The following is a 16,744-nucleotide window of genomic DNA, read 5'->3' on the forward strand; positions in this document are numbered from 1 at the left end:
ATTACTTACACACCATAGCTTGATAAAATGTACAGTTGTGTATATCATTACCATTATGTATATGTGCTATTCACACATATACATAATGAATTTTCTTAGTCTTGATTACCAAAAAGATGTCATCTACTTTCTTGCTGAATACCTACCTATATAATTTAATACATAACAAGTGACTTTTAAAAAACAGAAATAATTGGAAAATGTTTATGAAATGATGTCCCATAAAATATGTTATAAGTCATCTGGAATTTTAACATGTTAAAAATATTTTACCCAGATTAAAAAAATGAACAAATTGTCTGAATCATGTTTCAATGATTAAATTGTAGAAAACCTGAATTTCCCACGCCCATTAATATTACAGAACATCTGATTCTCCAAATTGCACTATTAGTACATACAATGGTATATTTCATGAAGACTGTAGTTATAAATAAATGCTCTTCCTAGGTTCCTTGAAATCAATTTTTAAAAACCGTCGTTCACCAAAAGTGATATGATCGTTAATTTTGCCAATTATTACAACTTTTTTTCCATTGTGAAAGCATCCAAGTTTGGAACTTTATTTTCAATGTGCACCTCAGAAAGATGAAATAAATATCTGAAGGAGGTAAATGTAAACAGAGTTCAAAATATGGCCTGTGACTAATGGGTCTGGATGAAATCATTTTTAAATTTGGCTTTCTTAGTGCCTGCATATGGACCCCACCCAACTCATTTTTCACACAATGTATTACAAAAGTAGAGAGGCTTATATTTTGACGAACATACTACAAAAAAAATATTTCCCCAAATACATTTATCTAGTTTTGAAAAAATTCAATGCATAAAAATGATAAACAAAACTGACCAATGTTTGGATTGATAAAGGAAATAAATTTATTATTGGGTCATATCAGTCAATGGATCAAGTAATATAGAGTGAATCAAGTCATATATGGAATGGATGAACATAATACAGAAAGGAACCACTCTACTATGAATGCTGACAGTACTGCATTTAAAATCTTACCGTTGTAGAATTACTGGTGGTGGAGGGTTTGAGTTCCTGGTTCCCATTCTCAGGTATTGATAACGACGAGCCCGGTTACCTCTAGGCTGATCTCTTGATGTAAGACTATTGTCATTCATGTTACGTCGATTAAAACTATGGGATGTAGTTGAGGACTGATTCACAACTGAAATAAAAAATACCAAGAATAAAATTTCCTTTAAAATAAAGAACATAAAATTTTCACTCATGTACGCCCCACTGAAATTAATTGGCTGTGCAACAATGCTTTCTATTGTTTTAAGAACCTAAAAACACATCCACAAATCAATAATTTCTTCTGACCTATGTCATCAGGATCCGAATATTGGATCATTAGAATATCTTCTCGCTCCCTCTCAAGTCTTGGGATTCTAAAAAACCGATCTGGTTCCATGTAATCCATGACTTCTGCACCATAAACAGATCCTGCATCATCATCATCATCATCATCATTATTATCTGCGAAAAAAACATAGTGCCACATTATGTGGGTAAATGGCTTAAGGGATTGCTGGCTCCAAGAGGTTGCCATGTTAAGCTTGCTTCAGATGGATCAATTCTTGTTCGGAGTAAAATATAACTCGAAGGTCCTGAGGCAAGGCTTTGGACTTGTGTGGAGAATAGAAGGCATTCCTCTTCTGCCATCGGTTTACTATTCAAAATAATTTAATAGGACAGTAGAGGAAAAGGAAAGTATTTCAATAGGTTTATGGGCTATAATTTTGATAATGTTGCAGAATGCATGATTAAGTTCATATCATTTGTATTTACAGTAAATGCTTTTGGGTAATAACTTCCATCTTGTAATTAATATTATATTAACAAATTCTGGAAGGCATTTAGGTGAATTCAGCCTTTATATTAGTGAGTCTTTGCAATGAAAATTATCACAAATTTCATGCACACACACTTTCCTTGGAACAAGCAGACCTCTATTAGTTTAACCCTCTTTGGCAAAAATCCCCAGCACAAAATCTTCCAAGAGGTCCCTCAGCAATCCCTCAAACCCTAGAAAAACTTTACCAACTCTCTCCTCTCCACTTATTTCCCCATTTCAGCTTCCACATGGCCTATCACTTTAGGATTATGAAAGACCATACACCCAGATTGTGAAAAACAGTCTACACAATGCAGTTACTTAACTCCTAATTCCTGGTTTAAAGGCGAGGTGTTTTTTACCCATGAATGCACCTAAGGATAATGGCATAATAGAAGATTATTTCTCATATTTTCATCAGAAATTTTTAAAAATTTGTGTTCTGCAATAATCATGGGTTGAAATTCATATTTATGAAATTTTTTCTCATTTAAATAAATGGTGTTTGGTTCAATGTCACTTCTAAACATCCTGAGGCTGCCCTTTTCACAAATTTTTCCTCACCCACTATCAAAACTCGCAATCTTTTTATATCATTACAACCAGGACTGCACAGGATTACACTGGAATTAACTTCAATGAACATGAAATAATTGAAATGATAAAAATTTTTGGCATATTACTATTCATCAAAATGTTAAGTTATCAGAAACTATTTTATAATTCAATCATTTAGTATCAATGAACTAACCATATTTTTCAACCTGTTTTTCTCTAAGTTTCACTGATCATGTGCATTATTCTCCATCTCTCTCTTTCCTTCTTCATTAGAAAATTCTGCTATTCCGTTCCTTGAGGTATATTTGATAATGTTCCATGAGCCATTGTTTAGAATTTCAATAATGAAACTGCAAATGTGGTGCTAGAGAAACCATTCCGCATTTCGCGGAGCATTCAGGGTACACTCTCTCCCCATCTAGATTTAAAAAAAAGCTTTTGACTAAGTACCTCATAATTGACCTAGAAGCCTCTGGCAAAGACAAAAATATTCTCAACTGGATAAAAAACTCTTTGAATGGTTGCATACAAAGACTAGCCATAGATTGTGTTAGTCCTAATGCAGTATTAGCCACTTTAGGTGCTCCCCAGGGAAGGGTTATCTGATCTCTTTTATTCCTCATTTACATTAACAACATCAACTTCGTGGTAAATAGTAAGATCCGTTTTGCCGAAGATTCAGTAGTTTACACAGATATCCATCACACCAAGGATAAAGTAGCTTTAGCAGATAACCTAAATGCTATACAGCATTGGACCGTGATGAATTTTTGGAATAAGAGGAGTTCCCTCACAAAAGCTTACTGCATCAGGAATAACAAAATAGTGTGGACTCAATTAAATACTTGGGGGTTACCCTCAACTCATGACCTCTCTAGGGTGAAACATATACTGGGAAAATGTGGCCAATCTAACAAAAAATTATTATTTATTAAAATTTTATTGTGTAAATGTGATCAAAAAGGTTATTGAACAATGCTATCTTTTCCTGGTTAGGCCTCATTTCGAATATGCCTTAAGTATATGAGATCCTCATGAAGTTAGATTGATTGCCAAATTAGATCACATGCAGCATAGAGGAGCTGTTTGTAAAGCATTGTTATGACAAACTGAGTAGTATGTGAACATTAATAGAGAAGCTAGGTTGGGAATCACAGGACAAAGGTTAAATTACACAATAAACCTCATGCATAAATTGAAATGATGTTCCTTAAGCAATAATTTTAAAATTTTTAATTAGCCACATCACACTGCTAAGGGAGAGATCATATAAATAAAATTAGAGAGATTAAGGGTAAAACAGATAGATTTAAGACCATTTTCCCCACAAAAGAAATGGGGTCAGAATAATGTCTGACCACGATAGAAGGGGAATGGAATGGATTGAGGCATCACTTTACAGAAGCGATTCATATCGGAAAAGAAAATACTCTGTTCTTCCACATATATTTCATTATTCACGGCCTAGGTTTCGACTCACAAAGTCATCTTCAGGACTTGATGGCTTTGGAAGTCAAAACCTATGTCGTGAGTAATGAAATATACATGGAAGAACAAAGTGATTTCTTTTCCATTAGAACAGGAAAAAATTTTGAGTCAGAAGTGGTCTGGTGTGTAATTACCCCTGCCACACACACAGGCAGTGGCTTGCATGGTACTATGTATTAATAATTTTAAAAATAATTTACTGCATTTTTTATGACCCTATTTCAAAAGGGTTGATAATGCAATTTATGAATGAAGAAACTGAAAATTTTGATGTTATCAGCTTTAACTTGTACACACTATTTTTGTATTTCTTGTGAGAGAGTCTGGTCTTGCCATATTTTTTATCATATTTCTAAGGAGGAATTACTCGCAACTATATTTGCCTACACAACATTAATAAAAATAGACATGGAAATCTTTTTCAAGCAACTGCAGATCTAAAGACCTCTTTAAGCGCAAATTAAAATGCTTTTAACATTTCAAGCACCAAAATTCAGACCATGTTTTTATCATTAAGGCAATTTGGTGGAAAACTTAGGTACTTCTTGAATGTAGTATTCTGCTGGCCGGTTCACCACAAACATAGAAATAAGTGTTTCTTTCTCAATTTTCACTGCTTACCTCACCTACCATTTCCTATACTATGTACAATAGCCACTGACAAAAATGTAAGCACATTTTTGAGGGAATAGTTGGTATTATAAAGAATTTCATTTTCATGTGCGACTTTAACCATGAATGAAACTATTGCGAGTATCATTTATCAAACTTACCAAAAGAATACCTAAATGACAAAAAATACAGTACTGACATTACCTAAGCATCCATCTGAGTCATGGCAATTTAAATTTTCTTTGGGTTTAGGGGCTTTGTCATAATTTATTTAAAGGTAACTCAATGACTGATGCCATTTGCGCCATACTGGCTTTATAATGAACAAAGGAAATGAGATAGCATAGAACATGCCAAATTCTTTCACAATGTATTCTGTACTTCAGCATTCTACAAATGGATCTACAGTAAAAATTATTACACACGAGATGATAGACTTCCTTGAAAACACAATTACTCTGGATATGGCTTCTGAGTTACCACCAAGGACAATGTTAACATATTCCCTAATATGTACAGAGTCAGGTGCTGCCTTGTATTCATTAAATGTCATAAATGCCATCAGAAGGTGGTGAACAGTCAAAAGAGCAACACAGACCTCACACCACTGTTTTTCTTTTCCGTGAGAAGAGATGCATGATTATGATAGTGGTCTACCGTCTCATGGCCACAACCTCCTGTCAACAGTATCTTCCATTTGAAAAAGGTCCAAGGTGAGATTTTTGGTTTTCCAGCCTTAAGCTTATCAATGTTTAGTTGATGCCATGTTAACCTACACTCCGCAACCAATATACTCAAACATAAATTTTGTGCCAACACAGATTTCAACTGCATATGCCACTTTTGTTCGATGCTGTATCCTCCCTCTCATTATTGCTGTTTATAGCGTTTCCTGAAACCCACAGAGTTAAGATTCTAAAATTTCCATCTCCTAATTTTAAATGGGATTACAATCTATCAGACTATAAGGTTTTATGGAAAGGTGAATATCTAGAAAATGCATTATTAAGTACTAGATGAAATCATGCTGATGAGAAAATATCAGTCATTTCAGTGAATTTTGAAAGGAGTGAGATTAATCATGAAAAGGTTAGCCATAAAATAGCCAAAGTGGATGAATGTTTACTCAAATGATTCTGTTATAAGAGGACGTTACAGTTCATGCAGTTCCACTAGCTGATTTTTAACAGCCCGAGTGATTTCTTTCATGTTAGGGTGCAGGCCAACTGATACGGGATTTTCCTTGGTGGGTATGTGGGGAGCCCTACCGACAAAATTTTTCACAAAGCAAAATTTGCTTCCAACCTGAAATTATTGAAATGTGAATTCCAAGGGCCTAATTAGGCACTTATCATCTCTGAATGAAACCTAGGAACCCCTGCAAATTAGTATTACAACAATAGTTAGAAGTCATACATGAAACTTTTACTGCTAAGTTACACATAAAGACAATCATTCAAGATTGCAAGGTAACTCAGTCAATTCAGGGTGAAAATTCAGCATCGGGCTGGTCCTGAATGCCCCCGTTGCCAAGTGAAAACACATATAGTGTATTGACATCAGTGATTCAAGTCTCTCCTCAATGAATAAATGAAAGTACCATTGTCAAGTTTAGACCAAACCAATGATCTGTAGAGAGTCGTCATCATGGTATGCTCCGAGCTCCATGAAATGTGACTGAGATACCATAATAAATTTGAAGTTTTAAGACATTTACTTCTCAATGCTCACATGTTGCCACCAGGTGAGTATCGGTGGTACACTAACACCAGGAATTTCACAGATTTGATGAAGAGCAGGTGATTTTTACCTAAATTTATACAGGGCCTAGGATACACATTCCATGCAATCTTGTGAAGTGCATGCCTTTAATTTTCTTCTTAGAGAACTGAAACCCCACTTTCTATGACCATTGCTTCAAACTACAGGTATGTTGTCAACTGAGCATGCCTCATTGTTACCCTTAATCTGAAGGACATACAAAAAATTTGAAGGTCACTATAAAAATGAAATTTGTTAGCTAAAAATCACTTGCAAGAAGGGTATAGAGTAATCTACTATTCTATTTCAAAAAAAAAATTAGGAATTAACCTTAGAACTTTTAATTCATTCAGCATTTTATATGAATTTTTATTATTTTTATTTTACTTTTTATTATTTTCATTTTATTTATTATAATTAATGAATTCATTAGATCAGGTCTTAACTATGAGATACCACTCTAGTGGTGGCCAGAAGATGAAAGTGACACGATATAATAGATGACCAGCAAACAAGTTTGGAATTGCTGTAGAAGACGATTGATTACCTTATTTAACATCTATCAATAAAATACATGAAATAAAATGCTACAGTGCAATTTAGTAAGTAACAGGTTAGCTGGGTTAGTCTGTTAGGTAATGCAACTGCCAGGTACCTCCCTAAGCTGTTGATTTTATATTCCACTATGTTGTTGTATATTTTCTATTATTTAGACTACCTAAGAGAATGATGTTAAGCATCATTATTATTGCCTCATGTCCAAATGGTCCAACAATGGATGCCCTAAAAAGAGTTGTGCACTTCCACGTGAATATTTATGGCTTACCTTCTTCCACCTCTTCATCTTCTTCCTCCTCCTCGTCTTCCACCTCCTCCTCCACCTCCTCTTCCACAACCTCTTCCTCTTCCACCTCATCCTCTTCTACCTCTTCATCTTCATCCTCATCGTCATCCTCCACTTCCTCCCTTGAGTGATCAGAGTCAGTATCGCTGCTGTCACCTGGATCACCATCCTAGAATGCAAAGTGCTTCATATCACCATTCATATTTCTTGCGAAAATTCATCAAAAGCAGAGTTCATTGTACCATCAAAAGAAAAGTACAAATCACTTTACCCTAAATATAATTAAGATACAAAGCTATGAATGTTAAACCGGTTGACCACATGGCAGAAGGCGAAATGATGTACAATATTTTAAATATTAAAATAATTTAAGTGGCAATAGTAATTGCAGAAATAATAACATAGCTCTGCTTCAATTACTTGCATGACTATAATTCAGTTTTAATGATCTATGCTACATCAAATCTTGAATTTCACTCAACTGATGTAACAGAAGCTTAAAAGAGCATCATTAAATACATGATTCATGAATAGGTTTTCACAATTTATGAAGTAAAGCCCTTGCATGCCACAATTACATTTGATAAATGATAGTAACTGTTAGGAGCCAAGCCTCGCCTACAGGAAGCTTTTTCACAAAATGATACCCAACATTAAGTCATTTTCCTCAGTTAAAATGAGCCCCTTGCAAACTGCCAACTTCTAGTGGCTTTTCAGATGCATTAAACCCAAAGGCCAAGACATCTGACCCAATTTAGTAACCATTTGAGTGATGGGGTCACAAAAACACAATTGAGGAAGACAAGCGGAAACCACCTCAACTATTTATCCAAAAACTCTTAGGATGGAAAACATTATAACAATGAGTCCAACCACTACCAAATCTGCTGTTTGTCTTGTTCAGGGAGTAGGACAGGTAACACTCAGCTGGACTATATTATTGTTAGGCATTTGGGAACTCATTAATTAGCAGTTTCACAGAAACAGATGAGGATTCAGCTTAGAATTTAGCACTAATAATGTGTAGTCAGATTAAAATGCATAAAACAGTGAAGACTGTTCGGGAAATACAATGTAGAAGCATTAAACTTAACTATATGAAAGGAATGTCAGCAGCCAGTAGAAAAACTCATGAGAGATGAGAAAGAATTTGGTTCAATACAGAAATGGTAATATATATATATAAAAAAAGGTAACTTTAAGCCACAAATGGAACTACAATTTAATAGGAATAGGGCACGGAAACCATGGATTACAGACAATGATTACAATGATATACAAGAATGATAAACTCAGGCAGGAAACAAATAGAAAGAAAGAAGCATGATAGAATATAGTGTGAGGATATGGAGGTTACAAAGGATGAAATGCTGAGCTAATATGGAAGGTGGAAAGCATTATCATGAAGTAATAAGGAAAAATCTGTAAAAAGCTAAGACCGGTCAGGAAAATTAACTGATTCAGAGAATATATTCTATTGTTTCAGGCTTCACTTCGTGGAAGTAATTAATATCCATTACTAAAAAAGAAAGAAAGACTCGTACTTTTCCACAGATTTTATTATACGGTACAACGCGTTTCACTGACTTGCGGCATCATCAGGTACAAATTTGCAAAACAGACAGAGCAAGCATATATACCCTCAGGACAGAGTGGGGGCGGGGAGGGTTGGAAGGATTTGAGAGGGGTGGGGGCTCGCAGGTGCGTTGATGGATTGTTTTGACCAGACTCGAAAATGATGGAATGAATGTATAGAGAAACTATATGGTAAACACATTAGGCCATTAAGTTTCGATGTAGAAGGAAAATATAATGTAGATGATAATAGCTTAGCCTCAGGGATACTTTATGGTAAGATGGTAAGGTTATTGACAGAATGGCAATCAATTAAGGCAGTGGGGGTACAAAATATTTGCACAGAACTACTTAAATATTTAGGAAAATGTGGGAAGAGGAGTTTTTATGGCCTAATTTAGAACATTTATGAGGCAGGAATTTGGTCAGAATATTTTATCAGATGAGTAAGTTTCCATCACAAAAAAGTGAAAGTTGTAAAAATGCGAGAACTACAGAAAATTAGGATAGATCTTGGATACAGCTAATATGGTTCTCAAGATCATAAATAAGATGAAGAGTAGGGCCAATGATTAATTACTTATGGGATGATCAGTTAGGGTTTAGAAAGAGCTGCGAACCGCGTCATAGCATTAACGAGGTCACTAGAGAGGAATATAGAACACATTGCATAATATATTGTATATATCACGTATTTGTATCATAGATTATGAGAATGAAATAGACAGAGGGAAGTCAGTAAAATAAATCAATGTATTGCAGAAAATAGGAGTAGATTTGAAGGATAGGTGACTTTCCGCAACCTATATACATAAAGACTGCTCAGGTGAGATTCGGGGATGAGGGTGCAGATGGGCAGTGCTAGTAAGAAGAGTAAGGCAGGGTTGTTTACTATTACCTGTGCTGTTTAACATACAAATGGAGGAATTGGTTAATGAGGCATTGGAAGAACTGGTGATTGTAATGAGTGATAAGTATGGGATGCGATCTAAAGTAAACAAATAGGTTATGTGGTTTTCAAGAAAGATAACAGATAAGAAATATTTAAATAGGTATTCATAACCTAACGCAGGTTATCAATCTTGAAAGTGTTCTGGACCAAACGGTTAATCGAAGCAGTATGGATATAAGAAGAAAAATTGGGTTAGGCAAAGAAGCTTTCAAAGGTAGGAGGGAATAGATGACGGGGATGATGAGGAAGGATGTTAAAAATTGGTTCTTCAAAAGTGATATTGAGTATGATTTCTACAGCATGGAAACGTTGCCACTAAAAGAAGTTATAAAGGAAGTAGATTATATTTATCGTAGACTGAAGGATTTGGAAATGTGGGGGAGAAGAAGGGTGGTAAAAGAGAAATAGAAAGACAAAAGAAACAAGGAAGTGCTAGGCATAGTGGGAGAGTGAAGGGGATTCTTGGAAAAATAGGAATGCATATTAAGCATACTTTGATTTGTGATGGTATGTTTCAGGCTGCGACACTGCTGAGAATCCTAGGCAAGGGAGAAAGTAGTACACAAAGAATAGGCATATTGGATGGAATGATGGAAGAAAGTATGTTTGCGTAAGTATCTTTCAGTTAGTAGGCAATGGCATTTCCCAACTGACAAACTTGGGCGTGCAGTCCTTAAAATAAATTGGCGCAAAATGTTTCAACTCATTGTGGGATGAGAAAAACTAAATAATTACAGTAGTTAAAGACAATGAAGAAAGGCAATCTCACTGCAGAACTAAAGTACAATGTGCAGAAATCTTATGCAACAAATTGGAGGATGGTCATTATTACACTGTTTGAGGAGGAAAGAGTAATGAAAAAGAACTACAGATTTCTTAAGGTATATCTTGTCATGAATATGATTATAACTTCTAATTAGTTATGCTAATAATTTTTCAAGAGGTTTTAATGAGCATTATGAAAGCCAGACTTACTTTGCTATTTAAATTTAGATTTCTACAAGAAGCAGAATGAATGCACGAAAAAATGATTTGGGATGAAAGTTTTATTGACAAGAGAATTATTGTCTAGGTGTGCTTATGAACATGGAAATTATGGTTCATTTATCATCACAGAATTTGGTTTTATGTAACACGTATTGATGATCCTCAGATATTATGTAAAATCAAGATTCTGCTGCATTCCAAGCATTCAGCATATAGTCTGCTGGGTAACGATGAAGAACCCATTAGAAATGGGTTGGGACAGCTCATTCACTTAAGTAAAATCATATTTTTCAGAAAAGAATGATGTGTAAATAAATATTCTACTTAAATTAGTCATTTAACTAATTAATTTAAAGATATAATGCTATTAATTTAAAGATATAATGCTATAAATTTAAAGATATAATGCTATAAATTTAAAGATAAAATGCTAAGTAACTATCAATTTTGCACTGCTACCTGAGTCTCATCACCAACAAATTCCATTGTATTCCGTGATCGGGGAGGGTCTGAAGCTGGAGCAGAAACCTCTACTCTTGTGACAGGGGTTCGGCCATCCACCACAAGGCAATCTCCAATTACCTGATCCTCCCCAGCAGATCCATCTCTAAAAGAATTGATGCAAAAAATAGTTCTAGGTTTGGAGAAAACAGTATATTCCACTACATAAAAAATTGCTTGTACACTTCAAAAAGATTCTGTCTCTCAATGTTACTTACGAAGATGAAGTCAATTCAAAGCTATTTCTGTCAATGGAACTTGAAAGAAGAAGTACCTGGACATTATGTCTTGCCAAATTCAGTCAATTCAGTTCAATGTTGAATCAAGATTCTTCAGGCCTGATTTTCCTTACATATCTTGATTATTTTTCCATACCATTCTAATTTTATATGTTCAAAGACTCATTCAAATGTATTATTCATTTATATGGTCAACTTTTCAGCAGCCTAACCTTTTCAGATTCAATAGTTTACATTTTTTTGTACATAATAATCACATCATAACAGCAGCATTATGCCTTGTTTCTTTCTAGCCATTGTGTTACCTGAATTCCTACGATATATCACCATAGCTCAAATCATTGACAAAAACTCATTATTTCATCATCCCAAATAATGACCTCCAGAAGTAATATTACTTGTTACCTGTCCAATAAGTGCTCCATGATTTCTTCCAGTCCTGTTTCATCACTTTCCTCCATTCCCTGAGAAGTTGCTTGGCATTCAGAATGGGTTTCTAGACTTTCTCCTGCAGCAGAAATATCATTTTCAGTGTTTTCTGCATCTTCCATAGTATCTTCTCGAAGAGCCATGGTATTATCTGAAGATGTAGTGCCTAGAAAGAAATATTTGGCAAATTAATAAAAAATTACTGCATCAAAATGAAATGAACTGCGACTAATACAAATGATGAAACTTGGTTTGCTATTATAACTAATATTTTGATTTAATTAGACATTTGTTATTTGCATTCTGAGTTTGATGTAGCTTGGTTTAATTTCCATTGAAAATAATTTCTAAGGATTTTTTTGCACATGGCTCATCCCGGGGACTAATAATAATGGGGAATAATCACATAATAATCCCATATTTTACCTTATGACTATGTTTCACCCCTTGGAAATTAATCGCCAAGATTGTGAAGTAAAGCAAAGTGAAAGAACAAGGCAGAAATATATTTTTTCAATTCAGAAGTAAATAAAGGAAATGATTCTCCTTACTATTATAATAGACATTTTATGCAATTAAATTTTTACTGAATGATAACTTAATAAGTGCAAATATCATATACACGGCTTTATCATATCATATGCATGGCATGCATATTACGAAACTCAAACATGAATTATGAGATATGTAAAATATGCACTACACAGCTGATAGAAGCAATTACTTTGTCATTAGCCTCCATGTATGCAATGCCGCCTCATTCACACACTTTTTTTCAGGTAATAAGAAGACAATTCTGTTTGACTACAAACTCCACCATTGCATTTTGAACTAACCCAATACAATGACAATTCAATAGAATAACTGATTTTCAGTCATTATATTGACTTTCTTATTAATTTTAAACCACGTTAACAAAACTTAACCTTGAATAAAGCTTGACCAGGTTAGGCTGGGCTTAACATGCAAAGTAGCACAAGGAAAACCAAGCAATAACATGGACAAGATTTGGATTGCTTAAAAGGGCTACTATTAGATAGGAACTTGGTTTCTAAGTTCCTACTTAACACATTTTCCTCTTTAATACAATGATTTTTCCAGAACCCAATTCCATGGAAATGCAGACCAATTATTTGGTTAGTATGTAGTAATTAGGATGCCCTGCTGGAAGGAAAACTCATTCACTGAGTCATTACAAAAATACACACAAATAATTGTCAAGCAATGATGGAACGGCATAAACAACAAGTGCAAATTGAAGTTAATTAATACACAACAGTTTCCACAGTAATAGTCTCATGGTCACATATCACCCACCTAAAAACATCCACCATTTTTATCATGTCTTTAAAATAAGGCATGGCTGATTGGATCAATTACTCATTTGAACATGTAATAGTGTGCATTATTAGAGTCACCATTGAATTGACCGTAAAATTGTTTAATGTGGACTATAAACCAGTGGTAAAGCATATCAACTGAGATTTCTGGAGAGGTTACTTCTAATGAGTGATGTATTTGAGATGACTATCTAACTGTTAGCTCACCCATATCAATCAATGGTCAGTTTGAATGTTTCTTCTGGATTAAGGTCATGCAAGAAAATTGACGAACAATGTTTAGTAGGAGACATAATATCATTAGACATTAGCACTACAAGACCGAATGAGAGTGGATGAGAAAAGACAATCTTCTTTCTGGTACCAACGTGCAATCCTCCCATTGAATAATGGGTAGTCAGATAATCAGTGCTCTATCATATAGTAAAATAAATACATCTTTGGTAGCAATAATGCAGCAGATAGCATTCTTCTCTATGATATTATTACAGAATGAATTTTACCTGAGTGTGGTCCAAGAGGATCTTCAGCCATGCTATCAGATGGTTTAGGTTTTACATTATTGCTGGCAGGAGGTTGACTTAAAAGGCGAGTTAGCGTTTCCAATGGTTTCAGCACTGCATTCATAGTTGAGGCCATACTGGAGCTCGACAAATCAAGGTGACTAGGTATTCTTGCTAAATCCGTTACTAATCCACGTTTTTGCATTATCCTCACCATATGGCTAACATTACTGTAAAATTATTCGCAAAAAAATAATGAGTCAGTAATTCAGTAAGTAATGGGCATTATTTACTAGGTAAAACAACAAAGCACATACAGCAATCCTAACTTCTTGCAAACGGTCTTGCAAAACTACAAAACTTTGAGTTTACCTCAATGGACAATACTTGAATGTTAGGGGAGTATTAGGTGGAGCTGAAGGACAATTTTCAATTAGTGTTGACATTAGGCCACAAAGCAGTTGGATATGAGCATGCTTCACTGATGACTCTGGAAGACTCAGCGCTCTCTGAAGTGAGCATCTCAACTGGAAATACAAGAATATTAACATCAGAAATTCATCCCATTTCCAAAATTACAATGTACACAAGGAGTATTCTTTGCAAAATTACCATTTTAAGCCAATTCATATTATGAGTACCCTTATAAAACAGAAGTTAGTCAGTTGAAATCTTTATATAATAGAGATATAATTATAATATTGCCATAAGCCTTCATGGAGCAAATGACAAGCAAAACATGAAGGAGCAAATATGTACAAGGAAACCAAATCTTACCTCCTGCACAATTGCCATCTGTCCCTCAATGCACTGATTGCATGATGCTATGGATGATAGAAGCATTCTTGCCATTACTGAACATTCCTTGTCTTCTGTATCACCTTGTATCGGCAACAGTTTATCCATTATGAAACTCAAGGCCGAGTACGGCTAGAAGGACATTCAAAAAGATATTTAAATATTTTTTCAAAACAAAAGTAGTTCAATCAAAATCAAAATTTATGAATTTAATCTCACTTGGATATACCATTTGGAGTCCCCTGATGTGTCAGACCGCAAATACAACAACATTCACAAATTCATAAATACAGCTTATCTACACTGGAGATCAAAATGAACCTCTTTTCCCCAACACATTGCCTAACAATTAGTCCTCTCTCAAAGACAGTTTTTAAAATATTTCTTTCTTCTGTCCATCATTGCTCCATTGTCAGCTGTGCTCAAAGTTAGTTTCAGATAAAATGGATTGAGCATGCATAGGCAAAGATTGGTCAGGAATTACATGGTTTTGAATTCCAGGTTTTCAAGGATAAAAATTTCTTTTTCATGGTTTCATTATACCATTTTTACTACCTTGTTTCATTGATCTAATCTAATAAATATTGCTAACATATTGTAGAGTCGGATGTCAGCTTATATTGTTCGGAGGTTAATTGATGTTTATTGGCTCCTAAAAGGTATGTTTGCAACATGTATGAAACCCATAGCATTGACTGGAGATATTCCAGACACAGACACAATACAATTAGAGTTTGAATACAGATGATAGTCACAATTAAAAAAGAAAACAGTGAACATGAGCAGTAACAGCATACATAAGAATAAAATTATTTATCCACAGATAGAGACATGAATTCATCCATGGTATAGAATTGATATTAGCACAAGAACTGATCAAGTTTCGACATGAATGACAAACAAATTTTTATTACTCTTAGTTTTCTAGGTAATGATTTCAGGAATTACAAACCAGCATAACAAGGTTTCTTAACAAACAGCTGAGTTATGGGCAGTTATCCTTAAGTCAGCTTTGGTTATCAAATTGAACATGACTGTTTCGCTGCATAATAATAATAATAGATCAACACTATATTTTTTTTATCCTTCAATTTGCCCTTTCACACAATTTAATTTATTACACAGTCTTTATAGAAATATACAAAAGGGGCTTCACCACATTAGATCTGGAAGGTACTTTATCAGCAACATGATATTTTTAGTATTTACTAACTTTATAGCCAATTTTATTATATACTGAATTGAAAAATAGATGTAATGAATTACCTCTGTAACATGATCACTTTGGCCTTCCGTGTAGCAATGCTTGGTTATCTGCCTGGCACAAGGAGGATATGAGCGCACAATGTCGGACACTATCTTCAGAATCGCTGACTTGGGGAGCAGTGGCTTCTTCTTCTCTTCCTCAGTCATATCATTTGGGTTATCAGGAATTTTACGCTTTGCAGCATACTTTGATGGGGATGCCTTAAGAGGAGGAAAAACAAATTACTTTAAGTAAGTAAAACTAGTAGTTGTACATTACAAAACTATTCTATGATACTAACAAAAAGAATAGACAACAGTTTGTCAGTAATCCCATTTTACAGCAGAGCAACTACATTTTAATCACCAGAATATACAATGAAAGCAAAGCATCAGAATTTCCAACTACCTCGGAGTCCATTGGGGATGAAGCAGAGGTGGGTGTGTTTCGGCCATAAGGCCCACAATTCTCAGTGGGCAAACAATTAGCATTTCCAATTTGTGGAGTGGGTGGTCGTTCTACCACCATGGGTTCCTCACCCGGTACAACCACTACCAATGCATCAAGAAGATCATCAATTGCTTTTTTGGACACTTCATCCATGCAGGCAACTGGTTGGTAAGTTTTAGCAGGAAGAGATGTAACCTGGAGTCGCCCATTAAAATGGCTGAAACCTGTAAAACAAATGATAATTATTTGTTTTGCAAATATACTTAATATCAGCCATCCAACTCTACATAGTACCAGAATTTCTGGGGACCAAGCCTACAATGTTAATCCATGGCTGAAGTAACACTCTGGTAGTCTGGGTTATTTGGGCCATTGCACCAGACAAATCAGACTTTACTTTATGAAGAAAAAGCACTGAATGCTTCCACTGTGGAACAATTCCTATGTAGTTTCCGAGGTTTCTGGGGTCGGGTGCCCATAAACCTCCGGCACTCTGGGAGGAGCACACTGGGCTGATGGTGAAATTATTTCAACACTTCAGCCGAGATTGATTGATTTATAAATGGAGTCGATTGAGTAATAGGTATAGTAGAAGTTTATTTTATTGAAGG

The 16,744-nt window shown here is 34.9% G+C and overlaps 1 protein-coding gene across 3 annotated transcripts in view; it reads right to left on the bottom strand.

Annotated features, from left to right (window-relative positions):
* HUWE1 (HECT, UBA and WWE domain containing E3 ubiquitin protein ligase 1) overlaps nucleotides 1-16,744 on the bottom strand; it is a 126,327-nt gene that overhangs the window by 59,586 nt on the left and 49,997 nt on the right. For 2 of the 3 annotated variants that reach the window (XM_071588978.1, XM_071588977.1), the window contains exons 30-39: nucleotides 16,092-16,357; nucleotides 15,704-15,904; nucleotides 14,417-14,569; nucleotides 14,012-14,166; nucleotides 13,640-13,869; nucleotides 11,773-11,962; nucleotides 11,087-11,234; nucleotides 7,096-7,282; nucleotides 1,337-1,492; nucleotides 1,013-1,178 (exon numbers count right to left, since the gene is read on the bottom strand). In XM_071588978.1, coding sequence (XP_071445079.1) covers nucleotides 1,013-1,178; nucleotides 1,337-1,492; nucleotides 7,096-7,282; nucleotides 11,087-11,234; nucleotides 11,773-11,962; nucleotides 13,640-13,869; nucleotides 14,012-14,166; nucleotides 14,417-14,569; nucleotides 15,704-15,904; nucleotides 16,092-16,357 — 1,852 coding nt within the window. The remainder of the gene's footprint in view (nucleotides 1-1,012; nucleotides 1,179-1,336; nucleotides 1,493-7,095; nucleotides 7,283-11,086; nucleotides 11,235-11,772; nucleotides 11,963-13,639; nucleotides 13,870-14,011; nucleotides 14,167-14,416; nucleotides 14,570-15,703; nucleotides 15,905-16,091; nucleotides 16,358-16,744) is intronic. The other variant, XM_071588979.1, reaches the window with a different exon arrangement.

The sequence above is a fragment of the Hetaerina americana genome, unplaced genomic scaffold (genome assembly GCF_022747635.1).
Source record: "Hetaerina americana unplaced genomic scaffold, ioHetAmer1.1.p SCAF_31, whole genome shotgun sequence".
Classification (NCBI taxonomy): domain Eukaryota; kingdom Metazoa; phylum Arthropoda; class Insecta; order Odonata; family Calopterygidae; genus Hetaerina; species Hetaerina americana.